This window comes from Phyllosticta citribraziliensis (genome assembly GCF_038025025.1).
Source record: "Phyllosticta citribraziliensis strain CPC 17464 chromosome Unknown J3D65scaffold_9, whole genome shotgun sequence".
NCBI lineage: Eukaryota > Fungi > Ascomycota > Dothideomycetes > Botryosphaeriales > Phyllostictaceae > Phyllosticta > Phyllosticta citribraziliensis.
Window position 1 is genome coordinate 1,263,101 of NW_027117346.1, and position 27,268 is coordinate 1,290,368.

The 27,268-nt window shown below is 53.4% G+C and overlaps 12 protein-coding genes and 1 non-coding gene across 13 annotated transcripts; 8 read left to right on the plus strand and 5 right to left on the minus strand.

The window, feature by feature from the left end:
* Nucleotides 1–217: 217 nt before the first annotated feature.
* On the minus strand, nucleotides 218–3,773 carry J3D65DRAFT_557118 (timeless protein-domain-containing protein; the record flags this gene model as incomplete). Its single annotated transcript, XM_066797299.1, has 3 exons — nucleotides 218–3,360; nucleotides 3,409–3,646; nucleotides 3,696–3,773. The coding sequence occupies 3 exons, from the start codon at nucleotides 3,771–3,773 to the stop codon at nucleotides 218–220; spliced, it is 3,459 nt and encodes a 1,152-aa protein (XP_066653199.1).
* A 239-nt stretch (nucleotides 3,774–4,012) lies between these two features.
* Nucleotides 4,013–5,128, plus strand: J3D65DRAFT_556869 (3-hydroxyacyl-CoA dehydrogenase; the record flags this gene model as incomplete). Its single annotated transcript, XM_066797281.1, has 4 exons — nucleotides 4,013–4,147; nucleotides 4,200–4,299; nucleotides 4,351–4,484; nucleotides 4,532–5,128. The coding sequence occupies 4 exons, from the start codon at nucleotides 4,013–4,015 to the stop codon at nucleotides 5,126–5,128; spliced, it is 966 nt and encodes a 321-aa protein (XP_066653200.1).
* Nucleotides 5,129–5,133: 5 nt separating this feature from the next.
* J3D65DRAFT_475920 (uncharacterized protein) lies at nucleotides 5,134–6,284 on the plus strand. Its single transcript, XM_066796532.1, has one exon. The coding sequence runs from the start codon at nucleotides 5,579–5,581 to the stop codon at nucleotides 6,146–6,148; it is 570 nt and encodes a 189-aa protein (XP_066653201.1). The 5' UTR covers nucleotides 5,134–5,578; the 3' UTR covers nucleotides 6,149–6,284.
* A 120-nt stretch (nucleotides 6,285–6,404) lies between these two features.
* Nucleotides 6,405–9,990, plus strand: J3D65DRAFT_632628 (vacuolar protein sorting-associated protein 35). The gene is made up of 7 exons (XM_066801038.1): nucleotides 6,405–6,793; nucleotides 6,857–7,491; nucleotides 7,541–8,063; nucleotides 8,110–8,584; nucleotides 8,634–9,179; nucleotides 9,238–9,384; nucleotides 9,442–9,990. Exons 1-7 carry the CDS (start codon nucleotides 6,420–6,422, stop codon nucleotides 9,601–9,603), a joined length of 2,862 nt encoding a protein of 953 aa, XP_066653202.1. The 5' UTR covers nucleotides 6,405–6,419; the 3' UTR covers nucleotides 9,604–9,990.
* A 4,955-nt stretch (nucleotides 9,991–14,945) lies between these two features.
* Nucleotides 14,946–15,701, plus strand: J3D65DRAFT_632631 (concanavalin A-like lectin/glucanase domain-containing protein). The gene is made up of 2 exons (XM_066801039.1): nucleotides 14,946–15,264; nucleotides 15,335–15,701. Exons 1-2 carry the CDS (start codon nucleotides 15,087–15,089, stop codon nucleotides 15,493–15,495), a joined length of 339 nt encoding a protein of 112 aa, XP_066653203.1. The 5' UTR covers nucleotides 14,946–15,086; the 3' UTR covers nucleotides 15,496–15,701.
* A 1,420-nt stretch (nucleotides 15,702–17,121) lies between these two features.
* Nucleotides 17,122–17,807, minus strand: J3D65DRAFT_476017 (uncharacterized protein). Its single transcript, XM_066796534.1, has one exon. It carries the CDS (start codon nucleotides 17,769–17,771, stop codon nucleotides 17,172–17,174), a length of 600 nt encoding a protein of 199 aa, XP_066653204.1. The 5' UTR covers nucleotides 17,772–17,807; the 3' UTR covers nucleotides 17,122–17,171.
* Nucleotides 17,808–18,620: 813 nt separating this feature from the next.
* Nucleotides 18,621–18,709, plus strand: J3D65DRAFT_t107. Its single transcript has one exon. It is a non-coding gene; the product is annotated as a tRNA-Asp (tRNA).
* A 641-nt stretch (nucleotides 18,710–19,350) lies between these two features.
* Nucleotides 19,351–21,473, plus strand: J3D65DRAFT_605180 (uncharacterized protein; the record flags this gene model as incomplete). Its single annotated transcript, XM_066798334.1, has 2 exons — nucleotides 19,351–19,702; nucleotides 19,750–21,473. 2 exons carry the CDS (start codon nucleotides 19,351–19,353, stop codon nucleotides 21,471–21,473), a joined length of 2,076 nt encoding a protein of 691 aa, XP_066653205.1.
* Nucleotides 21,474–21,556: 83 nt separating this feature from the next.
* J3D65DRAFT_476076 (uncharacterized protein) lies at nucleotides 21,557–22,474 on the minus strand. Its single transcript, XM_066796538.1, has one exon. It carries the CDS (start codon nucleotides 22,296–22,298, stop codon nucleotides 21,639–21,641), a length of 660 nt encoding a protein of 219 aa, XP_066653206.1. The 5' UTR covers nucleotides 22,299–22,474; the 3' UTR covers nucleotides 21,557–21,638.
* J3D65DRAFT_476048 (uncharacterized protein) lies at nucleotides 22,475–23,628 on the minus strand. The gene is made up of 2 exons (XM_066796535.1): nucleotides 23,252–23,628; nucleotides 22,475–23,192 (listed from the first exon to the last, which is right to left on the minus strand). The coding sequence occupies exons 1-2, from the start codon at nucleotides 23,376–23,378 to the stop codon at nucleotides 22,651–22,653; spliced, it is 669 nt and encodes a 222-aa protein (XP_066653207.1). The 5' UTR covers nucleotides 23,379–23,628; the 3' UTR covers nucleotides 22,475–22,650.
* On the minus strand, nucleotides 23,585–24,415 carry J3D65DRAFT_476069 (uncharacterized protein). The gene has a single exon (XM_066796537.1). The coding sequence runs from the start codon at nucleotides 24,290–24,292 to the stop codon at nucleotides 23,792–23,794; it is 501 nt and encodes a 166-aa protein (XP_066653208.1). The 5' UTR covers nucleotides 24,293–24,415; the 3' UTR covers nucleotides 23,585–23,791.
* On the plus strand, nucleotides 24,288–25,728 carry J3D65DRAFT_632643 (uncharacterized protein). The gene is made up of 2 exons (XM_066801040.1): nucleotides 24,288–24,454; nucleotides 24,511–25,728. Exon 2 carries the CDS (start codon nucleotides 24,539–24,541, stop codon nucleotides 25,310–25,312), a length of 774 nt encoding a protein of 257 aa, XP_066653209.1. The 5' UTR covers nucleotides 24,288–24,454; nucleotides 24,511–24,538; the 3' UTR covers nucleotides 25,313–25,728.
* Nucleotides 25,729–25,927: 199 nt separating this feature from the next.
* On the plus strand, nucleotides 25,928–27,070 carry J3D65DRAFT_476066 (uncharacterized protein). The gene has a single exon (XM_066796536.1). The coding sequence runs from the start codon at nucleotides 26,126–26,128 to the stop codon at nucleotides 26,855–26,857; it is 732 nt and encodes a 243-aa protein (XP_066653210.1). The 5' UTR covers nucleotides 25,928–26,125; the 3' UTR covers nucleotides 26,858–27,070.
* Nucleotides 27,071–27,268: the final 198 nt, after the last annotated feature.

Genomic DNA, 27,268 nt, shown 5'->3' on the forward strand with positions numbered 1-27,268 from the left:
GCCCATGGCGAACCAGCAGTGGGGGACCTGTTGTGGCGTCATGTCTCCTCGTCATGTCTTGATTCAATACCTGATTCTTGTCCGCGTTCCAGCTGCTATGCTGTGCCGCGCCGCGACGAATTCAATGCCTTACCATTTACCCAATGACACCATATGACCCCTTTCCGTCCTTGTTGTACGCCTGTTCCCCGCAAAACGCCTCCAGCCCCCATTCCAACTACTCCGAGTCGCTGTCCACCAGGAATCCTGCCCGCCTCCTCACGGGCCGCCGGACTGGAGCATCTTCGTCTTCGTCGCCATCTGCCATGTCAACTTCCTTTGTGACTTTGGTGGAAATTTCGTCAGGTTCCTTGTCCATGTCGCCAACAGGCCCGGGACCAGAGACCTGTTGCGAAGAAAGGGACGTGTCTGAAACGTCTGAATCCGAGTCATCATCGCTGTTGATCGTTATAGGCGGAGCAGGCGCCTCGGACGAAGAGCGACTGCTCAATGCAACAATGTCGTCTCCGCCATCGTGATCCTCGTCAGACCCCGATGTCTTGGTCCTCTTCCTGCCTTTTGCATTTTTGCCCAGCGATTTCCTCTTCTTTTCGTTTCCAGAAGCTTCTTCGAGCTTCGTGTTGAGCAGCGCCTTGACGATTGCTTTGCTCGTGTTTTTTCTACGTTCCTCTTCTGCTGCGAAAAAAGCCTTGTCCTTTTCTTCGTCCGACTCCTCGTCCGAAGAGTGAATGAGTACGTCACTCTTGATCTTCCGCCTCTTCTCCAGCTCCTTCAATTGACGAGCCTTTCTTCGTCCCTCCTTCTCTGCGTCGTCCAGCTCCTCACTGGAATTCCTTGTGCGCCTTCTCTTCGTTTTCTTCTCTTCCACAGAGTCCGACTTGCGCGCCGTGGGACCTCCTGCAGGGAACAGCTCCTCATCATCCAAGGCGTCGGGTCCATCGTCCTCGTCAGACAAATCCGTGTCATCGCGTAGTGTGAGTCGCTGGCGTCTTGTGCGCACCATATCTTCAGCAGATTTGTCCTCAAAAGTGGGCGGATCCCATTCAGCCTGCTGAATCAGGCGCTCGCTTTCACGCAGCTCCTCCGACGTGAGGCTGGATGGGACAATCCAGCTGGCCTCGGTGTCGTCATCAAGTCCAATACGCATGAAGCCAACTACCTTGAGCAACAATCTGAGTTTGTTGTCTTTGAAAAGGGCAATACGACGTTCATCATGGTCCGGTTTGACCATGATAGAGGGTGCCTTGGAGGCCTCATCGTCGTCTTGAGTCGTTTCTTGGCCATCAGAGGTTGTCTTTCTGGCTTCACTTTCCTTTTCCCATGCCTCTCTGTCCGTAGCGGCTGATGAAAGTGCGCTCCTGAGCCAAGCCAGGTGATCCATCTTGTTTTGACTGATCAAAAGGCTCACAGCAACACCAATCTGTTCTTTCTTGTCCAAGTCTCCTTTGACCTCGAGTTCTGCGGGCGGTCTTGGTGCCCTTGTTGCAATCTCCTTTTCATGGCCGTACTCCAGGTAATACATGGTGGATGGAATTTTGCTGAAGAGCATCTCCACAACGAGTCCAGGTCTTTCCTGAACTTTTCTGACACATTTCTTGAACAACTGCTTTACAAACTCTTGCCATTCCCGGAAGACAGGCAAGTCTGAGGGTAGGCCGTCAGGTCCCTTGATCATCTTGTTGAACAAGCTGATTATGTCGACTCGGTAAAGCAAAACGGCAAGTTCGTTTTTAAAGGCCAGACGGTAAAAGAAGCGATGTGCCCGCTTTAATTGCTCCGGGTCAAGGTCATTGTAGAAGCGTGTGAAAGCCACGAATGTGTCGACGCAGCCCTGTGTCATGAAGCGTGCGGAAAAGCGTGTGAAATCAAACTTTCGCTCTGTTGAGACGCGATGCGCCTCGACCTCGTCATTCGCTGCGTCTCCATGATCTTCTGCGTCCCCATTGGCTTGAGCAGCTGCTTTGGCTTTTTTCCGTGCTCGCCGACGCGTTCGCACTTGTAGATCAACGTTTTGCTTTGCGTAGCGTTCGAGCATGCGGATAAAGACGTGCGCCAGCTCGGTACAAGCGTCGAGATAGCCAAAGCCCTGATCTTTGTAGCTCCGGAGAAGGGTAATGATACGGTCATGGGTCGATTCTTCGTAGAATATGCGGTTCAGGATGTTTTCAGCAATCTCCTGGTCGTCTTCACTTGTGGAGTCTGCCATTTCCTGGGTGGTGTGCAGAATACTGGTTAGGCATTTCATGCTGGCATTCAGGTCCCTCCAAGATTTTTCGTCAGCACTACGCTGCATGAAGCGATTGAGGAAGATGAAGGTTTCTTGGTTCATGACCGACGCAATAAGCGCAAAGCTATCATCTTCAGAAGCGCTGGAACCATTGGCTTTCTCAGTCCTCTTCTTATTCCTTGCGCGGCGAGCACATTCGGCCTGGAGAAACCAAGATATCAGATAGCAAAACTGTCGCCTGTGATTTGAGCAGAGTCGAGGTGCTTCTACTTCCATGGCTTTTCGGAGATGCGTGAAGAGGGGGTTGAATGAGGAGTCGAGAAAATCCTCAACGAATTCGCGGAGAATTTGTCGCGCTGTACTGTTGAGTCGCTCCTTCTTGTCAAACTCATCCAGCGAAGTGTTGTCGATTTTGGAGCCACGATGCCTGGGTTTGTTCCACTTCTTGGTCTTGTCCATTTTGTCCATACTCCGTTCATGGCTGCTCAAGACGTCCTGACCAGATAAAGTCGAAACCTTGTCCTCATCCCGTTTGACCCAAATCATGGTGCCGAAGCGATTGTGCCGTGTTGGAGCGTGTTTTGCGTATCCTGCAAGCATCGCCTTTTCTTTCTGAATCAAGCCCTTCAACTCGTTGGTGTTTGAGCTGGCGAGCTTCTCTTCTTCCATGAAGAGCTTGTCTGCGTCGATACCCTTGATCAGGTGGAACAGTATCTCAAGTATCACCACGTCTTGTTGGACAAATTCGTCGCCGATGCTCGACGCGACGGTGAGGAGCACCGGGAATATGTCCTGCTTGTCGAAAGCTTCGATGGTCGCCGAACGTGACACTTCAGCTCCATCTCCGTCGTACGGTACGTTGCCTGGGATGGATATTGATGCGATGTTTCGCAGGAAATATAGGGCAATCGTGATGATGCCGTCGTCTCTCGGGCTTCTTTCGCGCCGCGGCTCGTTCATCGAAGGCAGTGCGAGGCGCACAGCCGTGCGAAGAATCATTGCATCATGTTGGAGGATGGTACGTTTGTAATTTGTTTGCGCCAGCTGGAGATATGGAGTGTGTTTGAGGTGGTTCATGGATGGTTCGTCGTCGAGGAACTCAAGCGGCCAGGTCAAGGGGACGAGGATCTCCACTGCGGTAGATTAGCCACCTGCACTGCATCGTCTCTTGGTGCACCTACAAGCCGCCATGGCTGCTTTGGAGCGCAGAACATCGTTTGCCCTGTCCTCTGTCCAAAGGGCCAGGATCTCGCACAGATCTCCTTTGACAATATTGGCCTCGGCCAGACATCTTGCAACGTCGTGTGAATCTTGCTTGTTGTCGTGAACTCGAAGCCAGCGACGGATATCCTTCAAGCATGCAAGAGCGTCGTCTCCGAGTACGTAGCGGCCATCGGTCTCGAGGCTAGAGCCACCAACCTGTGTGCCGTCAGTGGCCGCAACTGTCTCCTGGTGAGTAGAGGCATACAGCTGAAACAAGACTGTAGACGTGTCCGCGAATGACGGGATCGACGGTCTCAACCGTAACCCAGCCGTCGAGACTCATGGTGCTGGCGACTATCGCATTTGGCGATGTTGCGGGCAAATTGAGTGTCCGGACGCGTCGAGCGCGTCGCAGCGCGTAAATGGATGGCGGAAATAAAGTCGTGGCCGGCGTCCTGAGCCGAGGATAGATGACTTGTGACGGCTGACGTCGGTCCGCATAGGTGCTTCCCCAGCCAACCCGCACTGCTCTCCCTCGCCTTCTTGCATCAATTAACCGTGTCAACCATCTTTAATTTCAACATGTCGTTCCTAGCCTATTCTCGTCGTGCTGTACGGCACACAGGGCTTGCTCATGTGCGCACATTTAGCTCCACCCCCGCGGCTGGAGCTGCCGCCCAGGTCAAGAAGCTGGGTGTGATCGGTGCGGGACAGATGGTCAGCGCCCAGTATCAACTCTGTCATCTATTCATCTTCTCACAACCACCAGGGCCTTGGAATTGCTCTTGTCGCTGCGCAAAAAGCTCAAGTTCCGGTCAAGCTCATCGACAATTCGCAAGCATCAATCGACAAGGGCTTAAAGTTTGCAGGTACGCGGAGAAAGCCCAATAGACAGGCATCGAGTTATTGATTGCGGGTAGACAAACTCTTGGAAAAGGATGTGTCGAAACAAAGAATCTCAAAAGATGAAGCCACTGCTGCTCGAGAAAGACTGAGCGCCAGCACCAGCATGGACGAGCTTTCTGGGGTGGACTTTGTCATTGAAGCTGTGCCAGTAAGATTGAGCGACGGTCTCGCGGAGCATTCTGACACAAAGATCAGGAAATACCAGATCTCAAGACCAAGATCTTTTCGCAGCTTGCCAAAACATGTCCTTCTCACGCCATCCTTGCGACCAACACGTCGTCCATTTCGATCACCCGCATTGCGGCATCAACGACTGAAGATCCGACAGACCTCTCTGCGCCATCGCGTGTGATTAGTACACACTTTATGAATCCTGTACCAGTGCAAAAGGGAGTGGAGATCATCACGGGCCTCCAGACGTCCCAAGACACGGTTGACACGGCCGTGGAGTTTTGCAAGAAGATGGGCAAGATTCCGTCACAGTCTGCGGATTCTCCTGGGTTCCTGGCGAATCGCATTCTGATGCCATACATCAACGAGGCCATTATTTGTCTCGAAACAGGAGTCGGTACCAAGGAAGACATCGATGCCATCATGAAGAACGGTACCAATGTGCCAATGGGCCCTCTGCAGCTGGCCGACTTTATTGGCATCGACACTTGCCTGGCCATTATGCGGGTCCTGTACGAAGAAACGGGTGACAGCAAGTACCGACCGGCTGTGCTGTTGAAGAAGATGGTCGACGCGGGCTGGCTGGGCAAGAAGAGCGCCAAGGGATTCTACGACTATTGAGACGAAGACGTAGGAACGTAATGCAATAAGAGACGATGATGCAATGGTGTTGTGTCGTGGCGCATGTGAAAGTCTGGGGCTCGTGGGTAGGGCTTAGCGGCGGCAACAAGCGAGGGACCTGTGTTTGTTTACCGCGCCCTTCCCAGCCACCTCTCAGCTGTTGGTTCCTGTTGCTCCCTGCCAGCCTCCGCATATCTGACCAGCCCTCTCCAACCCCAACGCCGCCAAAATGGCTGGCGAGCGGGTTCCTGGCAGCTTTGTGCCTCAGCAAACAGAAAACAGTCGCCTTCTCCACCCTCTTCTGCATCTGCAATCACCGTAGCCTGGCCAGACTGGGCGCTTGCATCTCGTCCATCTCTTTGTCAACCCCCAAATCCTCGAGTCATCAATATACTTTCGTTGATCGTCCGCCCTGAACTCTGTGCCGTCCCGCTGGTACAGGTCCCCAGCATGCGCTCGTCTGTTAGCCTGCTCTTCTGCCTCTTGCTAGCCTGCGCATTTGCGAAACCGCTACCACTCGACGCGCGAAACGCTGCAGATCACCAAGACAAGACGCCAAAGATTTACGATGTCGTCAATGTCGACGGCACATCCAATCTCAACCTACGCGCGCCGCCACCCCTTGACGAAAACAAGAACATTGACTCGAGATCACCCAAAAAGTCATACTCGGTAGTCAATGTCGACGGCGACGCTACAGAAACTCCGGAGCCAACAACCGTCGTCCTCACGTCAACGGCCGTCATTACCGCCTCTGCCATTCCCACCACTCAGGTCATCGTCAGTACCGAGGAGCCCCAGACGCAGACGCTGGTTTACACCGTCACCGTCGACGTCTCAAACACTCCTGCTCCCACCACGAATGCAGGAGCTGCTCCCAGCGAGACGCAGCCTTCGGTCATTGTTGTCACGACGACCGTCTCTCCCACGGATACCACGTCCTACTACGACAATGGCATGTGGCATACATACTATCCTGTAAAGACTTGGCCGACTGATGGGCCTGCACCCAAGGCATGATGACGAGCGATTGGATCATGAGCGCCGAGTTGCTCTTCATTGACGAGAGATGATGACGAGACGCAGCATTGTAATGTTTACTTGACGACTTGAGAGACGGAAAGCGATCTGCTGGATAGAAGCATCAAGAGCGACACGTAGACGGAGCGCACTTGCCGGTAATTTGCATCGGATCGGGACAGGAAAGGAAAGGAAAGCACACGGAGGAGGACCTCATGCAATTCATGTAGATAGTTTACTCTTTGTCAATACATACGTACCTTTTACCGCAATGCAGAACGTGGCGTCTCCAACCCTTCGATATCGCACTGGCGGGGTGGCACGTGTGGCGGTGGGCGGGCGCGGCGGACTGGGATGGCGGCTCCCGCTTGGGCGCTCCAAGTCGCCAACGGAGACGGAGACGCCATCGCAGCGTCGTCATCCCCAGCTCAAGCATCACCCGGACCGACCTCCTCCGCAAGACTGCCCCCCACCCGTCTCCAAACACCACCAGACTCCGACAGCAGCCAACATGGCGTCGCCGACGCCCGTCGAAGACCAGTCGCGCCTGCTGGAGGATGCCTTGGGCGTGGTGCGCCAGCAGACGATGCTAATGCGGCGCTGCCTGGAGACTCCCGGGAAACTCATGGACGCGCTCAAGTGCTGGTGAGCCGCACGCCTCCTGATCGCGAGTTTCAAAACATGACTGCTGACTGCCGCCTTCCATAGCTCCACTCTAGTTTCCGAGCTGCGCACCAGCAGTCTGGGCCCCAAGCAGTACTACGAGCTGTACATGTCCGTCTTTGATGCGCTACGATATCTCTCCGTATACCTTCGCGACAACCACCCCGTAAACCACCTCGCCGACCTCTACGAGCTCGTGCAGTATGCTGGCAACATTATCCCCCGCTTGTACCTCATGATCACCGTCGGCACCGTCTACATGGCCATTGAGGACGCACCCGTCAAGGAAATCATGAAGGACATGATGGAGATGAGCCGTGGCGTCCAACATCCAGTCCGTGGCTTGTTTTTGCGCTACTACCTCTCAGGCCAGGCCCGCGACTACCTGCCGGCCGGCGATGGCGATGGACCCGAGGGCAATCTGCAAGACTCCATCAGCTTCATTCTGACCAACTTTGTGGAAATGAATAAGCTGTGGGTGCGATTCCAACATCAGGGCCACTCCAGGGAAAGAGAACAGAGGACCAAGGAGAGAAAGGAGCTTCAATTGCTCGTTGGCAGCAACCTGGTTCGGCTGAGCCAGCTGGTAGACTTGGAAAATTACAAGAAGATCTTGGGACCCCTTTTGGAGCAGGTGGTGCAGTGTAGAGATGTCCTGGCACAGGAATATCTGTTGGAAGGTAAAATTCCGCCAAATTGCTGCCCGAGTGCTTTGTTGATGTTGGGCAGTCGTCATTCAAGTGTTTCCTGACGAGTTCCACCTTCACACGCTCGACCAATTCCTCTCCGCAACATCACGGCTGAATCCTCACGTAAACGTCAAGGCCATAGTCATTGGATTGATGGACCGTCTGTCTTCATATGCGGCGAGAGAGTCCGAGCAGGAGTCTCCTGAGCAGCGGTTGAAGACAGAAGAGGAGGCAGCAACAAAGCTTCTTGAGCAGTTGAGGATATCAAAAGAGACAGGCATAGAACCAACAAGGAATGGCGATGCATCAAGCCACATTGAAAGTGTGGCAGATTCAACTGCTCCCTCGGAGACCACCGCTGTCGAGCCGTCTGAAAATGCCGAAACGGAGTCGCCAGAGACGCCGGCCGCAGAAGACGCAGACGACAAAAAGAACCGCGGCATTCCAGAGAATGTCCAGCTCTTTGAAATCTTCTACGAGCAGGTTGCGACGCTGGTCAAGATGCAACGACTGCCAATTCAAGATACAATTGCGCTTCTTCACTCTCTTACGAACCTCGCCCTGTAAGATCTGCAGACGCATTCTCCTGTTGTTGCTAATGTAACCCAGGAACATCTACCCCGATCGCCTGGACTACGTAGATCGCGTGCTCTCGTTTGCAAACGAAAAGGTTGCACAGTACGCTAACAGTGCTGACTTGCACTCTCAAGCCTCCCAATCCAACGTCCTGAACCTCCTCCTGGCCCCTATCAAAGCATACATTTCCCTATTTACTGCTTTGGCCTTGCCAAGCTTTGTTCCTCTTCTCCACTCGCAACCCTATCCCACAAGAAGGGCAGTTGCTGGCGAGGTTGCCCGTAGTCTGCTGAGGAATCGGACCAAGGTCACATCGACAGAAAACCTGGAGGCAGTGCTGGAGATTGTCAAGGTCCTCATTCGAGAGGGCGCACAACAATCGACGGGATACACAGGAGGCCCGCTTCAGAGGAAAGGCATGGAGACGGACGAGACGATTGAAGAGCAAGGGTGGCTGGCACGACTTGTGCACCTGATTCAAGGTCCCGACAACGACACTCAATTCAAGGTACATCTTCCGCTTCCCAGACCATATGCAATTAGCTCACAGTCGACAGCTTCTCCAAATCGCACGCAAGGCTTTTGCAGACGGTAACGAACGTGTCAAGTACACCTCCCCAGCCCTAATCACTGCCTCTCTCAAACTCGCGCGCAAATTCAAGGCGCGGGAGCACTATGACGAGAACTGGAATTCGCAATCCAGCGCGCTGTACAAATTCGCCCATTCGGCACTCTCGACACTCTACGCACGCGTGGCCGGCGCCGCAGACCTATCGCTGCGTCTTTTTGTTGGCTGCGGCCAAGTTGCCGACCAAACGGGCCACGAGGAAATCGCCTACGAGTTCTTTGCTCAGGCTTTCACCATTTACGAGGAGGCCATCAGCGATAGCCGCGCGCAGTTCCAGGCCGTGTGCGTGATTGCCGGCGGGCTGCACACAACGCGCAACTTCTCCCGCGACAACTACGACACGCTCATCACCAAGTGCGCGCTGCATGGCAGCAAGCTGCTCAAGAAGCCAGATCAGTGTCGCGCCGTATACCTTGCCAGCCATTTGTGGTGGGCGACGGAGATTCGTGCACTAGGCGAAGAGGATGCGAAGGACGTCAGTGTTTTCCTGCCTTGAGAGCCTCGTTTGATGATGCTGACTTTCTATCTTGTAGCTCTACCGCGACGGAAAGCGCGTACTCGAGTGCCTACAGCGCGCACTGCGCGTCGCCGATGCATGCATGGATACAGCTGTCAGCGTCGAGTTGTTTGTCGAGATATTGAACCGCTATGTGTACTACTTTGACCAGGAGAACGATGCTGTATGTGGATCATCTAGTCCCGTCGAAGGTCAAGCTCAACTGACGCGTGTACAACAGGTGACGACAAAGTACCTCAACGGCCTCATTGAGCTCATCCACTCCAACCTCAACACCAACGAGGCGACTAGCAGCCTCGACAACCCGCGCAAGCACTTTGAACGCACCCTCGATTACATTGCGACCCGCGAGTACGAGGGCGTCGTTACTGAGGCCAAGTAGGGAAGGCAAGTAATATGAGTACGTGGGGACTGGGAAGGACTGGCCGCAGTCGGACTTTTTCACTCGCTGTAATGTAGATTAAGGTGTGGAATGAGGATGCGGTGGTTGGCTGCCGAGCATTTCCTGCGGTGTCGATTTTGATGGTAATGTGCCTCTTCCCCGGCACAGTGGGTGTCGAAAAAAATTGGAACTCCTGGCGATGCTGCGTTCGCTGCCAGTCATGCGTAGAGAGACGTCCGCCATAAGAAGTTGCGTTTAGGGATCAGTCGACTGCTATTGAGGCTGTGCTTGAGCTTTCGTCCACCATTGCCGCTAGATTCGGGGAGTATCACTTCTTTCTACCCCACTCTGCACTCGCTGTCCGAATGGGGGGGTCCGCTGACGGCGCACAGACTTCGTCTCATCAGGTAAGATCGACCCACTCAACTGCTACGTGGTGGTGGCAAGCACGAAAGGCAACACACCAAGACACCTTTTAACTTCGTACGCATCCTATCCCTCAGCCTCCTAGACATCACCAATTGCTCGGCTAGACATCATCAATCCACATGGCTGCGCCTCCGCCATGGCAAAGAGCTTGGGAACGAATCGAAAGGGAAAAGAAGGGCACCGTCAAATCGGAAGTATGGCGAGCATTCGAAACAATGGACGGGGACGAAAAAGCCCCGGAAAGCTTCATCCAACAGCTCAAACATGTGCGGAGTCAAGTCGACGAAAAATACTCGCCAAGATTCTGTCGAGCTGTCGAGCTTCTGGATCTCGTCCGGACCACAGGCGGACAAGTTGTTCAGTACGGGCCACAAACAGTCGGAATCGCATTCACGGCATTCAGCTTCGTCTTTGAGTTTGTCACAGCCGACAAGGATTTGTGTGATACAATCAGCATGACGATTGAGAGTGTCATCCATTGGATATTCCTGGGTGAAATCTTCACGAGAAGATACAGCCACGAGATCGAAGATGCGTCGAGCCGAAGCAATGCCCAAGAGCTGGCAAACGCAATGATTGAGGGGACAATCGATCTTTTTGTCATAATCCTTGAGATCTGTTTGAAAATTGTTCGCTTGAAGCTCAGATATGACGCAGAAGCTACTAGCGATGATTCCAAAGACAAAGATGAATCAGTCCCTTGGATCCGTACCAAGTGCCGTGTAAAGAAGACCACGGAGCGAGTATCCAACTCGCTTTTCAGACGTGTCTTGGCTTTCTTCGGCAAAGGAAGTGAAATCCAGGGGATGCTGGAATATGGCAAGGAGAAGCTTGCTGTGTTGCAGCGAAACGCTGGTTTGAGCTTCCAAGAGATAGCTGAAAGCCAGCTCAAGGATCTCAAAAGAGACATCCAGGACCTTCCCCAAAGACTGCACAGGGCTCTGGACCCATTGCAAGAGAGTCTCAACAGAGTCGAATGGACGGTCATGGAAACCAAAGCGAAAATGGAGCGAATGGAGAGAAGACTCGGCCAAGATGAGTTCAACGAGAATCTTCTATGGCTTCAATCGGGTACCGCGCTCCCCATTGCGCAGCCTCGCGACCGGCAACGCGAGTTGAAGCCTGCTGCAGGAACCTGCGACTGGATTTTCAACCACGAGAGATATCAATCGTGGAAATCAAGCAAAGCACACGTATGTTGGCTTTTTGGAGAGGCTGGAGTAGGAAAGTCCTACGTCACATCCTCAGTCATCGAGAAGTTTGTAGAGGAAAACGACGATTCCCTTGTTCTCTCCTTCTTCTGCCAAACAGGAAGCGAGTCATCTAGCAGGTGTAAATATATCCTGCTTCATCTGCTGATTCAGCTATTTCGGAGTTGCACAGCGCTGGAGCCATACGAGGACCGTAGGGAATGTTTGGAGATCATCAAAAGAGCGAGATTTGGCCAAGGCGGAGACGAGTATCGAGAGAAGATTCAAAGAGAAGAGAGAAAGCCTAACATGATGTTGATGGAAGAAATCCAAGCCGCTTTTTTTGGCTTGCTGAGGGTATTCCGAAAGAAGGTCTTCATCATCGTGGACGCTTTTGATGAGTGCATCGATCCCAAAGCTGGTGGACTAGTAGATGCTTTGGTCGAAAAACGAACACCGAAAGGACAGCAGAATGTCTTCCTGTGGATTTCAAGCCGACCTGAGGATCACCTGAGAGAGGTAGCGGACAAGGGGATAGCGGAAGGACAGTTCAATGTGGTTGAGATGAAGACAGAAGACAACGATGACAACATTCGCGCATATCTCAAAGCCGCATTCAAGGAGATGAGCCACCTTCCGCAGAATCGACGAGATCGAGCTCAAAAAATCATTCTTGAACAATCCCGCGGTTCATTTCTACGTAAGAAAACATTCCGATAACTGAGCAGTGGCTAATGAATGCAGGTGCGAGCACGGCAATCAATGCCCTTTGCGGAGAGAAGGCCATTTTCGATATCATGCAGGCATTGGACGACTTACCGATGGACATGAATCGATCATGGCAGCAAAAATGGGAGAGCCTCTCCCTTTTTCAAAGGAAATGGCTGTCGATTGCCTTCCGTTGGCTCGTACATGCCTACGGGACTATTACCACGACACTTATTGCGGATGAAATCGAAAAGAAATATTACCATCGGCTCCAGGAAGAGCAGGAATTAGGAAACGCCGAAAATGACAATCCAGACCAGCGGATTTCCAAAAGCGATGGTGAAGACGATGAAATCACCGAAGAGACAATCGTCCTGCAACCATTGGAGCGTCCGTCAATCAAAGCCTTGAGGGAATTCGCAAGAGATTTCCTGGAGTTTCATGTGCCCGACAGAATTCAGTTGAGGTCTCGCGATATACGAGATTGGCTTCTGGATGGCAAGAAGGAGGAATATTATGAAAGTTCTCGGCACTGCCCAAGGTGTTCGGGACACATGCAGTCCGCTTCCATTGAGGAGGTTGTGTCCAAAAATGGCTCACTTGGGATGGCTTTATACATCCTGCGAACCATCAACAACAGGGAATTCCAAAAGGAGCATCTTTTCCGCTCTGGCATTGAAAATGAAGATTACAACATGTTTATGGACGAAAAAATGTATCCCGACGGTAATGTCCTGCTGCAGGATTGGTTCACATCTACAGCAAGCGACAAAGCCAAATCTTCGAAAGCTACACAAGGCCACAAGGGGGGTCAAATCGGCGGGGCCAAAAAAACAAAACAGTACCATGATACGCTTTCAGTGGTCGAGGCCGAAGCAACAGACTACGCATCCGATGCAGGCTCAGAAGATGGTGCACTTATTGCTCAGATTGCCCACTTGGATTATTTGGAAGGTCCTCCGGACAACTTGAACGAAGATACGGGGCCTCGCTACGAGTTCTACTATTGGGAGGCTCATATGAGAGATGCTGAAGAACAGTGGCGGCTCGACGAGCGGACTTCAAAGGACTGGGATGAGTTGTACTCTCTCGCCGAGAAGTTCTTGGATGGACGTTCGCCAGCCTTTAGAGCCTGGATGAGGGAGTATGTTACCGATCAAACGAGGCCTGTGACATACGACGTTCGTCTACATGATGCAGCCGGATACGGAATTGTCGGTTTGATGGACAGGTTCATCGACCAAGGCGATAGCATGTCAAAAATGATTGACGGCTACGGAACACCTCTCCATGCAGCTTGTCGACAGATTGAAGGAGAGCAACGTCTGAATATAAATCAGTACAAGGAAATTTTCGACAGGTCCAACTTCGCAATCAACATTCAAGAAGTTCGAGGGGAGACACCCGTTTTTCTTCTTGTCAAGCGAAGAGCTCCACTGGAGATCATTGAACTTATTGTCGAGAAGTATGGCGCAAGACTCGATATTCCACTACGGTGGAGGAGGGATTTTCCAATACACTGGGCTATCGTTCACCCAGATGCTGGGGTGTGTCGATACCTATTGGGACAACCGGATTGCAGTCCAAATGTTGTAGACCAAGAGGGGGAGACGCCCCTTCATTGGCTTCTCCATCTGCACAACGCGTCGCCTCAGATTGCGAAGATTCTCATCGATCACGGAGCAAATGTTTGCGCAAAGGACAACCAAAACCAACAACCCTTGTACGAGGCTGCTCGAACTGATAACTTCGTCATTGGGGAAATGCTCCTTCAACACAACGCATGCGTAGACGATATCGAGAACACCAGGAATTGGACTGCCCTACACCAAGCGGTGTCCAAAGGACACGTCGATTTCGTCAACATGTTGCTCCGACATAGTCCAGGCCCAGACATCACACTGGAAGACAAAAGATCAAGGACAGCGCTGCACTTGGCGGCCAAATACGGCCACCAAGAAATCCTGAAAGCAATGCTGAAGTACTTAGCGGGCAGCCTGCAAGGGAACGCTGAGGAAGGTCCAGCAAACAGTGATCGCGAAACGCAAGCGCATCCTTATGATGAGATTTTGCGGACTGAAATGGACAGTGGCGATAAGATCAAAGCGCTTTTGGAGAAGCCAGATTATCGCGGCAACACTCCCCTCCATAAAGCAGCTGCGTATGGTCATGTTGACTGTATGAAGCTCATCATCGGAATCGGAAACGCGAAAGAGTTGTGCTCAATGAAAAATGACGTCGGCGCTACTCCACTCCACTTGCCCATCAAAGTGCTTCTACACTCAAAGCACGATCTTAGAAAAGACGTCGACAAGGCCCAGTCCAGTCACAACGGGAAAATAGACGGGGAACATATCAGGAGTTGCATGCAGCTCCTCCTTAAAAACGGGGCTGATCCAAATGCACAGGATAAGAGCGGTAAGACCCCGCTTCGCCTTGCCGTGGATGCAAAAGACAGTCGGTCTGTTCAGCTTCTTGTACTCGCAGGTGCGGATCCGATGCAACCGGTCTGCTCCAGTGATGAGACCACAGTTCTTCAAAAGATAGTCGAGCCTTGGAGAGACCAAGATATGACGTCAAACGACAACGAAGAACTCGTCAAAGCCCTCTTGAGGAGTAGCAAAAAGCTTCCACAGGAGGTCTGCGTCAACATCTTGAACATTGCTCTGGAGAGGCGCGCGGTCGAGGTACTGAAGAGCTTCACAGCTCGCTTTGATGACAAGGATCAACATGGATGGTCAATACTCGCTTTAGCAGTCCAGTTCCGGGAAGGGTCGCTCATTGACCGCATCCTCCTTCCTCGGCCTGAAAGCTACTTTCCAAAATGGAGTAGTACTGACAGACACGAAGATGTCATCGTCTCTGAAGATGGAATGGAAGTTTCTTGCCCTCGATTGAGAGAGGAGCCTCAAGGCGAAGGATGTCGAGCTGTGCGAGCCGACTTTCCAATTCCTCCGGGGGTGGATCGCTATTACTACGAGATTGAAATCGTAGAGTGTGGATCGATTGGGACGACTGAAAGGTATGAGGAGTCTCGATAGCGGCGCGGAACTCCGCAAAGCGAAGGCCTTGGTGCCTTTGAGTGTCTTTTAGCTAACATGAAGTTGCAGCGCTATCGGTGTTGGATTCGCCTCGCAATTCTTGCGCCTCGACACCATGCCCGGCTGGAGTTCTCCATACCAGTCATGGGGATACCATGGCGATGATGGCCACAAATACGACAATATGTCCATAATCGAGGATGGTCATCCATACGGACAAGGAGACACCGTCGGGGCAGGTGTGGACTTTGCGAACCGGGAAATCTTCTTCACCAAGAATGGCAAGAGACTGGGTAAGTTATCTGCATCCCGGCGCCTGGATCTGTGTATTCTGTGAAGCTAACAACTCGGGACTTTGTGCAGGGACCTCGTTCTCTGGAGAAAATGTAAAGGGGAAGCTGTTTCCGATGGTTGGCTTCCACGCGTGCGGGGTCAAGATTCGTACCAATTTCGGGACGCGGGAGTTCAAGCATCCAGTCGACTGGTGCAAAGTACAGCCGGCAGGTGAGGCGCCGGCTGCGTAAAACGTTGACTGTATTTTCGGAAGAACTATCAATGGGCAGATTGTGAACAGGAGTCGAAAATGGGAGAGGGCAGCCGTGATTCAATGCGATGGCCGCCCTGAACTGGGAAGGTAGAATAGAAACGTGAGCGAAGTTTGTTTCCTAGTTGATTGCCCATTCGCAGGACGATTGCAGTAACAGCTATTCAGCAAAATAATGGACTGGAGTTTGGTCGTTCAGCTGTGTGTCTTTGTCGAAATTGATTACACATTTTTTGCATCCAGCCATGAACTTGAATTCTTCTATGCGCCGCCGGACATGCCCTCTGACTTTCAAGTTCTGATACCCGCATCTACACTCATTCTGCTTTCATTCTACCCCTCCAATGCAGTCTCAGCTTCTCAGTTGGAAGCTTCTCCAGGCTCTGGAGGCATGACGACAATTGTAAATCAAAATATAATGCAAGATTTTGGTCTATTGCTCCACGTACGACCATAGCAGGTAGAAAACTCGGAACCCCGTCCGCTCTTCCATAGATAAGCTACCTTACGGCCGATTAGTAGTTGCGTGGGTGACCAGCAGCGAATCCCGGCTGTTGTACGTTTTGCATTTTGTTTTGGTGGGTCAGTGTTGATTGAGGCTGTGGGGGCGAAAGGGGGTTCTTCGGCTCAGGGGTAAGCGAGGACCGAGGATAGCCGACGACGAGTCGAAGAAAAGTCGTGGCCCATGCAACGACAAACAAGCGAGCAGATAGGGAGCATTCGCACGCTTCGACGGGCGAGTGAAGGTGAGATAGTACAGCTCAATTTAATGGAATTCTCTTATTTTGTGTGCCATGGCGATCCAACCTCGGGCGGAGGGACTGCTCTTTTGCAGTCAGATTGCTGAGTTGTCGGCTTGTCCTCTTCTCTACTGCTCCAGTCCAGAAGTGTTGGGTTTTCTGACCATGTTTCGCTGTTGAGGCGACCTGGACGACAACGTAAAGCGACTGGTCTAGTAACCAGGGAAAGCGAGGAAGCTTCTAGTACACCCTCCCTATGCGTCAAAATGTCAAGGGAAGGATGCGGATTCACTGCCACTGACGTTACAGCCTCAACACTTCCAACTCACGGAGGACTACTCCGACGGCAACACGGGACTCCGAAAGACCAGAAAGAAGTACGACAGGACAAGAAGCAATGATTCCGTCGCCCTCAGGGCAACGGACAAGGCGAAAAAACAAGCAGGCAAAAGGAATCCGGTTTCACTTACCTCTGTGCCTTGGCTCGACGTGATGACGATGACGATGATATTTTTGGGCGAATCGATTCCTGCCTGTCGGCTAGGTGCTGACGCTACCGATGCATGGAGCATTTGAATTTGTGCGCCAGCTTCCGACTGACAGTTTGCGAAACGTTGATGTCGAGGATGAAAGCTTGTTGACGAGGTGATGATGTGGCTTGCCGGTCAGCACTTTGTTCTTGGGGTGCATGGTGGCGTCATTAGATGATGCCCTTTGCTGCAGGCCTTGATTTGGCATCTTCCTCTTTTGAGATGGAACAAGGAACCAAGGAAACAAGGTAGAGCGGGTGTGGCGCAAAACGAGGCGGAGAGGCGGCGGTGTTGCACGCGGCGGCTGCGAAGCATGCGAGGGCTCCGTTTACGCGTCGCGTCGCCACGGCAGGGACTTGTTCAACCGTTCCAACGAGCAGCTGTTCCTACCGCATACCATGCACTCGCCACTGCCGAGATGCATACAGTATCGACCATGGAAGGGATCGCGCACGCGTGTGGTACCGCAGACGGGACAGCACCGCCCGTGTGCCGAGATCAAACACGCGTCCGCAGGCGGCAGCGTTTCGTTTGGCTTGCGCGGCTCCGATTGCAGGAGAAACAAGAAACGCAGGTGAACTCGTCGCCTCGCAATTTCCATCGGCATGAATCCTCGGCCACGTGTCCCTGTTGAGAAGGTGTCCGAGGCGAGGGAGTAAACAAACGGGTGGTTGCGTTGGCGGATATGGCTTCGGAAGGAAAGGGGCGTTGCATGTGCGGGGTCGCGTGCTGCGAATAGCACTGCGGCAAGGGACAAGATTGTGAATGAGTGATGAGGTTAGCCTGTCCGTGATTGAAGACAGAAGTGGTGGGACATGTGATAGCACCAACAAGTTTGATGAGGAAGAGACAGAGCTAAACAAAAGATGATTTTTGGAAAAAGTGAGGGGCAATTGCTGGGTGTTGCTTTCGATCTGAGCGTCCCGGATCGTTGAACATTTCCCGGCCGAACGCCTGCAGGGTGCGAAAGGGTTGAGGTCGAGCATGATGCCGATGTTTCTGTTTCGAGAATTGCAATTGCTCGAGCGGTGTGCTTGGGGAGTTAATGCGCAGCGTGCGAAGCGGAGGCCAAACCAAACAAGGTCGGAACGGGCAATGTCTAGGGGAATTCTGCCATGCCCGCGAGGAACTATCCAAGATGTGTTCCTGACCGGTGCGACAGCTCATCAAAAAAATTGAGGCGTGGAGGCGATTCGCGTCGGCGCTTGGAGGACAGTTGGCTGTGGCAGTGATTGTTGACCGGTACTCCATTCCCTGCCACGTCTCGACGCTAGCTGCAGGGGCAGAGGGCAGAAGAAACCGACCCGGCAGAGTGGAAAAAGAAAAAACGGCCACTGTGCTTTTCTGCAAGTCATGATGTCGTGTCTTGCTCCACTCCCGCCGGTCGGCTCCACGACAACCCATACACCGCCTCATCGATTGCTGCCCGTCTCTGAATCCGTGAATCTGTGAGGCTGGGAATGTGGTCTGTCCTTTGTGCCTTGCAGGCATGGAAAGTGTGTGTCTTGGTTGCTCGAGGCTTGTAGAGTCGTGCTGGTTCATACATATCTGGTCGCGTTTTGTGGCTTCCATGGTAAAGTAAACAGAGAACGCACAGACCAGCTTCTCAAAAACTACGGAAGGAACTGTCAGTCTCGCACAACACCATCAATAAGGTTTGTCTTTCATGTTAGAGCACCAATTTTGAGATCGTTCTCTGTTCTTTTAAAATATTACCCCCATATACTCTCGAGTTCCCGCATTCTTTCTGGAAGATCCAGGGGAAGGCTGTTCCGCCCAAAGCTCCAAAAACATGACATTGATATATTTTAAACATTGTACCTTTCTCAACAACATCTTCGATGGTCTAGTGGTGATGATTTCCGCTTGTCATTACAGCGTAGTGCAAGCGCGGGAGACCGGGGTTCGATTCCCCGTCGGAGAGACCGTCCCAACTCGTTAGATTTGGCTGTTGTTTTGCTTTTTGTTGTTGGAGTGGATAACCTGCATTTTGACAATTACCAGGAGTACCTTCTGCAGGAAGTGGATTCTGCAATGGAAGGTGGTCTGTTGGAGTGACCGTCCTAGCTAGTCCCTTCGACTGGGTTTTCTTTTTGTCGCTTCACTTTGTCGGAGTGAAGTGGACTTCCTGCCCCCTGACGTCATATCTCTTTGGTAGGAGCATCCCGGTCTCTGTAAGGGCAGGAGCCAGGATATGCGAAGGGGAACCGCGTCGTGCTTCGAGTAGTGTTCGCATTTTCACCCCCTGACTACTCCAAGAAGAACTACCAATTCAAAGTCCATTTGTCATTCGTCTTAGTGGACGATTTCTGAAGCGTCTTCTCGCTAATTGCCCAACCACGGCTGAACAGCTGTCTGCCAGGGTTTATTCCATGCCGGTTAAAGTTAGTTGCAGGTGCAACAATCATGATTGAGAATCGACTCCCCCGAAACTTCTACACTGGAAGTCACGCCATGGACGTTGGACTGTCCCTTCCCGACCTTCTCTGTTCTAGCGCCGTGTGGTTTCCTCTGCCGCCAGGAGTCAATCTGGCATGACATCTTCACGGCGTCGAAGTCCTCGCCATGACACAACATTGCGGCCCAATCGCTGAAAATGCAGCATTACTGTCACTGTTTCCTCCATTGGGGATCTTAGAGCCAAAGGTCACATATCCGATCCCGTCACAACGCCGAGACTCTGCGCATCCGTCCAAATACGTCCTCTCATTGAAGGATGAAACACGATGTGCCCAGGCATTCGCCATCTTGTTGGCGGATTCAATCGATCCGGATAGAATCGGAGCAGTATGCATCGAAGAGGAGCCCGTGGGAGAGGGCCTCACGGTTAGGATCGCTTCCAATTCGGGATCCCAGTTGAAACGAGTCGATCGCTTGCAAAGAGTTGCGGACAAGTTGAAGCATGTCTCAATGACAGGTAAGTCATTTCAAATCCACATGTCCATATGTTGATTGGACTGCCAGAGGACATAAGCACTCAGATCTACAAGATGACGGGCGAGATGATTGCTATGTTGCAAAACCGACTACTTAGCCGCCTAGGATCAAAACACGCGGAAGGCTGCAAAAGATTTCGCAAAAAGCCAATCCTGCCGAAGCTAGAGTCTTCTATGCCGCATCTAGACAAAGCAGGTTGCCAATCAAGAGAATACAAGATTTTCTGCAAATTTGCCCGATCTTTGGTCGATAAGTTCAACGGATTAGAACATCTTTCTCATGAACATGCACATTCGGCTAGAGGGGGGGAATTCATACACGAGATTCTCCTCACAATCGAAGAGATGCTAAGATCTGTTAACATCTCGTCCATCCTGAAACCGATTCCAAGGAATGTGGATTCCTGGAGTGGCGATTCCCGCGAAATGCTTGTCGGGAGTCTTGAAAAGCTCGTCCAGCACCTGGCCGCAACTCGAGATCTGGTTCGTATGGCACAAAAATACGCTGTAGTCCGGAACATCAAAGTAGAGCAATTGCCCAACTCGTCCTTCCCAACAAGCACACGAAGTGCTGAGCCAACTTCCGTCGACAAAGGATTTCTTCGGCGCTGCATGCCAGACGAGGACAAGACACGACGTGTCAAGAGTCTGCGCAGGCTCGAATTACGTTGGAAAAAACCTGCGATGGTGATCAAAAGGGAGGCCGAGGACCGCGCAAGAGAATCCAAAAAAGTCCACGCAGAGATCCAATTGCTGCTCTACTACGAACAGCGTCCCGAAATCGAGAATCCGCCGCGGGTCGTGTGCTCCAGCAAATACGCGTGTTTCCTGTGCGACTTGTTCATCAAGACCCACAAGGGCCTTCACACTCCTGGATCCCACGGGCGATGCTACCCGAACTGGAGGCTCCCGATGCCTGAGGAACTGAACCTGCCTGAAAGTTCCAAGTTGAGATACTTGCAGTGCTTGGTCGACTTCAATCAAGAGCTCGAGCTCCAAATCCAAAAACTTCTGCGGCAGAATCCGACCAAGAAGATGGCACAGCCCGCGGAAAGTATAATATACAATCCAGGATCGATTACACCGTCGACTTTGTCCGTGAAAGAAAAAGTCGGGCTGGGAGAACATGCAGATGTACCTGGAGAAACCGACTGGGATCTGCAAGTTTTGCGTACTACAGAGTCTTTGAGGACACCGGTGCCTTCCGAAATAGCCAGATCGTCTGGAGTCGTGGCAAGTGATCCGTTGGCACGAATTCAGAGTCAGAATGCGCTGCCGAATACCGGGATGGCTCCAGTCCAGACACTCATCGACTCAACAGATTCAGTCGACTGTAGAAGCAGTGTGACAGTCATGGGAACATGTACTGCACACGAGAGTCCGGAGCAATTACATCAAATGCGCTACGAAAGACCATTAACTGTGGTCTTTTCTCCTGGTTCGTTGGCACGCTTCCACACAAGCCGAATCCACGTGGAGTTGAGCTATGATGACGCCATATCTCTTGCATCAAGCGTTTCGACATCTGAGCCATCTGTTGATACCCACGAGTCTGACGTAGTGGTACGAATTGAATGGGTCCACCCTACCTCCTGCAGTGTCCCAGAGACCAACTTCGACCTCGGTGTGCAGTGGAGCCGCATGCATGTTCATAGAGACACTCTATCTGGAGAAACGCGGTTCGCACTGAGCAAGGCTGATGAGATGCTGGTCATAAGTGCCAAGTCTTGTTATGAGGGGCATCAGAAGTAATCTTTTTGGCTGAAAACGTACCCGTGTGCGGTGGACCTCCTCACCTGACGGGGACGTAGAAGAATTGCCATTGAAAGAAATCGATCGGGGTTGATGGCATCCGTGAGTTAAAAGAGCAAGGCGGCAACAGAGCCATAACCTAAGGGAAGTCGTGGGATCTCCTTCTCAGTTCGAACAATCAGCTGGTATTGTCTGCCATTTCCCTGTCTCTGCGCTGGTTGCTTCCTTTCGTTCGTTCGCCGGGAGTCGTCGGTGAGTACTTGATGATGTAAGTGGTGAGGACCATTCTGTTTTTCCGGAGAAACTGGGCGTGGCTTGAGGTCTGGATGTGGAATCTTTTGACAGCTTACCTACCAGAACCTGGTGAAATAGTCGTAGTCCGCACCAGGTAGAGCTTGAATGCTCCCTGTCATACCTGCTCATCCATCGAGTGCCACGAATTTCGGCACCAAGCTTCGCACGATAATGGCTTTTGAGTGCCAGCACAATGTTAGCGATGGAATCAGCAGCAGCAGCAACGTCACCGAGCCAGCTTTTTGAGAAAAGACAGCGACTGGCTCCCACAAACGGCAAGAGGCTGTGCAGGCCAGCCCGGCGCCACAACCCCACAGCACAGGGCGGCAAATCAGCGAGTGCGAGACAGCCCCACAAGGCCCCAAATGGATGGGAGGGATCAGCGGCAGGGGTGGGGGCCTCAATGGTCAAGCACAGACAGACGCTCCTACCTGCGGTTCTCCCGTGTCCATGTAGGAAGTCCACCGCGCACGATCCGGGATAGGAGATGATTCGTCTGGAGGGGGTGGGCGAGGGAGTGTGGGCTGCCATGGGGGCCGGCGCAAAATAGCAATCCACGTCAGATGAAGGGGCTGCAGATCTCAACTTGGAATCGTCGTCGTTGTTGGCAGAGAAGCGAAAGGGAGGATTCTTGGCCTCCGCCCGCACATGACCGACGCCCAGACAGCGTGCAATTTCAAAAACGAGGAAAAAGACGATGCGGAATCGATAGTCTGAAGGGCAAGCAAAGAGTCGAGTGCCATGGACGAGAGCGCTGATCAGAGACGGTCATGGATGAATCAGAGTGAATGAGGAGCGACAAACGGAGCTTGGTCCGCTTTGTTGGTTGCTGGAGTCCATGGCGACGATTCGGGGCATAAGCAGCGACGTAGGGACCGTCGAATCAGAGCAAGGTTGGACAAAAGAGGCCGCCGCCCGTCTCCCTGGCTTCGGGAGAGCCGCAGCTCACGCGCCGGCTCGTTGCTTTGGCAGAGAAGGCGCCTGGACCGCATAGCAGCAGTAGCAGCAGCAGCAACAGCGGCGCGACCCCTGCACTTGCGGCTCTGCAGCGTCGGGAGTTGACAGGAACAGAGGCGGAGAAGGGTTCGAGAGAGGGACAAGAGGGAACAAAGACGTCATAGGCGGCCCTCGGCCCTCGGGTCGTACCGGTGGTAGAGCAGGTCGATGAGATGGAGTTTTGGGGCAGGTTATTGGTCGGCAGCGGGTTGTCCGGCGTCCGTCTCCGTGTCGGCGTCGAACCACGGGCCGGGCGATGCTTGAAATAGCCACAAGCGTCACACGGACGAGAGCGACGGACGAGGCAGCGATCCGGTTCCGTAGGACAGGATAATGCGGGGGAGCCAGAGCACTGGGAGGGAGTGGAAGAGACAAAGCAAAGATTCAGGAACGCAGGAGTCGCTGCATGTGCGTGTCCAGCTGGCCGGGCTGTGTTACTCAGCTGAGCCCTGAGGTGCTGCCTTGGGACACATGGCGCGAGGGCTCACCGTACGCGATATTTGATGCCGTCGCATTGCATGACTGTCGTCGTCGGACAGGCCGAGGAGAATTCTTAATCAAGCCGACCAAGCAGAGTTTGCGCATCGAAAATTCCTGATGCGGAGGTTTTGTCATCTGGCAGCCCTACGCTCCGACCGTCTGGGGATGGAGTTAAGGCAGCAAAAACCGCCAATGGCGCACAAGGGCATAAGTAATCGCCGTGCAGGCTTTGTCGCCGACTTTGTAGCTAGCAAGAGTTAGTCATTCAGAGCAAGAGTGTGGCTGAATTGTGTGTGCAGTGCAGAGAAAAGCAAAGTACGGCGGGACGGAAGCGAAAGCGAGGCCTGAGCCTGGGCTGCCGGAAGCCAGAGCGTGTGCCTGGAGAGAAAGGTACATGTACATTGCATTAGTTACAGCCTGAGAAATTGGCACGGACGAGGCGTTGCCGAGCCAGAAGGACGAAGCTCGCGGGTCGCGGCAGCCAAAATCCGACCGCCGAGAAAACCTCCCCTCATCAGCCGCCCGGGGCTCGCAGCTTACCTGGTGGATTACTGTTCAGATGTCCGCTTGCAGCCATGAGTCAACTCGACCGGAAGAGGGCAACGCTGCGGACGAATTGCGAAAAGTCGAGCGACGATGCGATGCGACAGTCTGCATTCTGTCTGCCTGGCCTGGTGGCTTGTAACGCGCAGCCCTGCAAATTGCGCGTTCCGCTTCCGCTCGAGAGCGGTGGGGACTCGGCGTCGAGCGAGGGCAGGCTGGAGGGCAGCAAAGAACACGCCCGCGGCCGGGGCGACCGAAGACGGACGGACGGACACACAGGCAGCGACTTGGCGCTGTCTAAGCCAAGGCAGGGCAGGGTCGGGTCGTCGACGTCGCTCTCGGACCCGATGACAATCCAGCAGCGGTGAGCAGGGGGCGCGCCCACGGCATCCACCTCGCCCTAACGCCGTCTTCCCGAGCGAGCGACCATCACCCTCACCGGCACCACCATCCTGCCTCGAAACATAAGAACAGCCCGCGCCCTCCGCCACATCTCGTCCCATCATCCACTCCACTCCAACAGCTCTCCAACAACGACATCTCGACTCGAGCAAACACCCACTCCCACTTCGCAAACATCTCCGCTGCTTGTCCCTGCCAACAGCCCACCCCGGCCCACCACCACGCAGATCCACCGCCCTGCCGCCCTCTCACCGCCCGCCTCTCAGGTACGTCTCCGCCTAGTCCTCTTCGTCATCCAAGCATTTATTGACTCACTCCCCAGGCTCTCCACACATACAAAGCCGCCCACAATGCCTTCCCACCTCCGCATACAATCCTCTTTTGAGCCCTTCACCGCCGAGACCACCCGCTCCATCTACCCTTCTCAAGCTCCTCCTGCAAAGAAGCAAAAGATGAGCCTCTCGCAAACCTACTACATTGCCGCCTCGGCGCGCTCAAAGCTCACCCACGAGGCCCAAAAGAGCGACCACGACCTTCGCTTGCTCGTCGGCCACGCCAACCTTCTCGACTCGCTCATGCTCGACCTTGCCGATGCCGAGCGCGAGCAAGAAGCCTGGTTCAACAAGACTGTCAACAACGCCGCCCGCTCCCAGCAAAAGCACATCCAGTGGGTCGACACCATCGACGAGGAGGCCATGGAGGACTACGACGACGACGACGCCTCCGACAGTGACTCCGACTCAGAGTACGACGAGGACGCCGAGGCCTTTGACATGATCCCTCCCCTCCGCGGAATTGCTCAGGCTCCCGTTGTCGTCACCACCACTGAAGTCGACGACGACGACGACGAGGATGACGAGTACGTCGACGACGAGTTTGACGAGGCACACGCTCTCACCCGCACGCCCTCGCAACAACATCCTCCCGAGCTGGTCCACGAAGAGGACAGCGACTCTGACGAGGAGCCTCCCACCACGCCGCCTCAGCCTGCCGCTCTCGAATACAGCGAAAAGGAGAGGCAAGCCATCACAACAACGGCCTTTTACGACCGCAAAGACGCCGCCCACATGAGCGACGACTACATCATACCGCAACAAAACGCACCAATGATTGCAACATGTTAACTGCCTGTCCATCACAACATCTTTTGATTAATCCGACTGGGCTTTTTTCAGCAATCATTAGCGCGGCGTTCATGGGCACTCTTGTTTGATACCTATTTCCTTTTGTCACGAACAAGAAGCATCGGCGGGTCTGGATGGGATGGATCAAGGATTCGAAACAAAGGATTTTGATGCGCGATGGGAAATTCCGCGCCGGCGTTTACTGGTCTTGTTGTCCATTGTCTGCAGCGGTTCTCCCTCTGCCCTTTGTTATGCACGCAGACGGTCGAGACCCCAGACGGCTTTGATTTTTCTCTTTACCCCACCACACTCTACAACTATTGCAAGCTACAATCCAACCAATCCAATTCAAAACCGACCTATCCGCCACGCTCTGTGCTTGCTTGCTGCATTCCTTGATGACTGTGACTGTGACTGACTGACTGCTTGCATGCATGCACTTTAGATTGATCAAAGCGACTCATCTCATTCTTGTCCTCATCCGCCCAACACAAGACTACTAACAGGTACTGTTGGCACAATGCCCACAACCGACGCGCTTCGCTTCCCTTCCCTTCCCTTTCCGCGCGCAAGTCATCCCGCTCTCACCCACGCCCACCCCACCCGCACCGTAAACAAAAAACCCGACATGTGACCACCCAACCGACCGCTTGCCCCTCTTCGCCTCGCCTCGCCTCGCCTCCGTTCCCGCCCGCTCTCCGTTCGTCCTACCTACCGTACCTACCCACGCACGCGCTCACCTAACCGCCCCCCACACGGGTTGGGCTGCTGAGCAATGGTGAGCGAGTGGGCGAGGCACGCGCGACAGGACAGATGGGTGGTAGGCAGGGCGTCATGTCATCGGCATCGCATCCCGCCTCATCCGCCGGAGAGAGAGAAAGAGAGAAGAATAGAGAGCGTTCCGGTGTCGGATGTTGCTGCTGCTTGCTGCCGCGCTGCCCCTCCATCTACCTCACCCCATGTCGCTTCGTCGACAGGGTACCTATGTACAGAGGCGGGCAAGGCAAGCGAGAAATGAATGAATGGTGGAAGACGAGCGAAGCCGACAGTCTCATTTCAATACAGATGGATGGCTGGATCAGTGGATGCGTGGGAGTGTCCTTAGGGCAAAGTGGGCGCGGAGAGCGTGCCGACCGCCGTCTATCTTCTTCCACGCTCCTCTGGCGTTTCGCGTTGGTTGTGTGTTCGAGACGAGACGAGACGAGACGAGATGCGGTGGTTGCGGTGGTGGCTTGCCCCGGCTGCCTGCATGGGCAGACACCCGCCGCCAAACGTTTTCCCATTCATTCCTTGCTACATACCTACAAGTGCACCGCCCTGAATGCCTTCGGAGCATCATCCATGCTTTCGAGGCGGTGCGAAAGGACTTGGAGGAGAGAAGACCTGAGGCGCAGGCAGGCAGGCAGGCAGGCAGTCAGCTTGATGAGCGGCCAGACAGGCAGCATCGACCATAAACCAGCGCGCGTCAATATCGAGCATGTTTCCGCTCTCACTCGCTCCGCGTCCCTCTCCCTGCCACGCGAGGTCTTTAACGCGCGAGAATAAGGGACAGGGAAAGGGAAAGCAAGGCGGGGTAGGCAGGCACGGTGCTTTACGCGCGAGAAACGCGACCGCGGTCAGCCAGCCAAGGAAGCAAGGTAGGAGAGAGCTTGTTTGGTGGTTTGTTGCGGCCGTTGCACGAATAATGGAACCAAGCAGAGTCGCTTTCTTGTCTTTCTGCCTTGTACTACAGTGTGTACAGACAGATGAGTGCGCATGTATGTACCTGACCGCGTGCGCGTCTACTGCCTGGGCAATGGGTTCGCATGCAAGGTAAGGAGGTGAGGGTCCGGAAGCGTGCCCTGACCTGAGGCACGAGGCCCCCCTTCCTCTTTCCTTCTGTCTGTGACACATGTTCCTCTCCAAACCAGCCCGGCTCACGTTCAACCCTCACTCAGCTCAGTCTCAGTCTCGCTG

Coding starts and splice junctions, on each gene's coding strand:
- J3D65DRAFT_475920 (XM_066796532.1), top strand. CDS start 5,579: ATGCGCTCGTCTGTTAGCCTGCTCTTCTGCCTCTTGCTAGCCTGCGCA.
- J3D65DRAFT_632628 (XM_066801038.1), top strand. CDS start 6,420: ATGCAGAACGTGGCGTCTCCAACCCTTCGATATCGCACTGGCGGGGTG. Junction 9,180..9,237: donor GCGAAGAGGATGCGAAGGAC/GTCAGTGTTTTC, acceptor TCTATCTTGTAG/CTCTACCGCGACGGAAAGCG. Junction 9,385..9,441: donor TTGACCAGGAGAACGATGCT/GTATGTGGATCA, acceptor CGTGTACAACAG/GTGACGACAAAGTACCTCAA.
- J3D65DRAFT_632631 (XM_066801039.1), top strand. CDS start 15,087: ATGCCCGGCTGGAGTTCTCCATACCAGTCATGGGGATACCATGGCGAT. Junction 15,265..15,334: donor CAAGAATGGCAAGAGACTGG/GTAAGTTATCTG, acceptor GACTTTGTGCAG/GGACCTCGTTCTCTGGAGAA.
- J3D65DRAFT_476017 (XM_066796534.1), bottom strand. CDS start 17,771: ATGCTCGACCTCAACCCTTTCGCACCCTGCAGGCGTTCGGCCGGGAAA.
- J3D65DRAFT_476076 (XM_066796538.1), bottom strand. CDS start 22,298: ATGGCAGCCCACACTCCCTCGCCCACCCCCTCCAGACGAATCATCTCC.
- J3D65DRAFT_476048 (XM_066796535.1), bottom strand. CDS start 23,378: ATGACAAAACCTCCGCATCAGGAATTTTCGATGCGCAAACTCTGCTTG. Junction 23,193..23,251: donor GGCATCAAATATCGCGTACG/GTGAGCCCTCGC, acceptor TGAGTAACACAG/CCCGGCCAGCTGGACACGCA.
- J3D65DRAFT_476069 (XM_066796537.1), bottom strand. CDS start 24,292: ATGATGGGACGAGATGTGGCGGAGGGCGCGGGCTGTTCTTATGTTTCG.
- J3D65DRAFT_632643 (XM_066801040.1), top strand. CDS start 24,539: ATGCCTTCCCACCTCCGCATACAATCCTCTTTTGAGCCCTTCACCGCC.
- J3D65DRAFT_476066 (XM_066796536.1), top strand. CDS start 26,126: ATGGGTGGTAGGCAGGGCGTCATGTCATCGGCATCGCATCCCGCCTCA.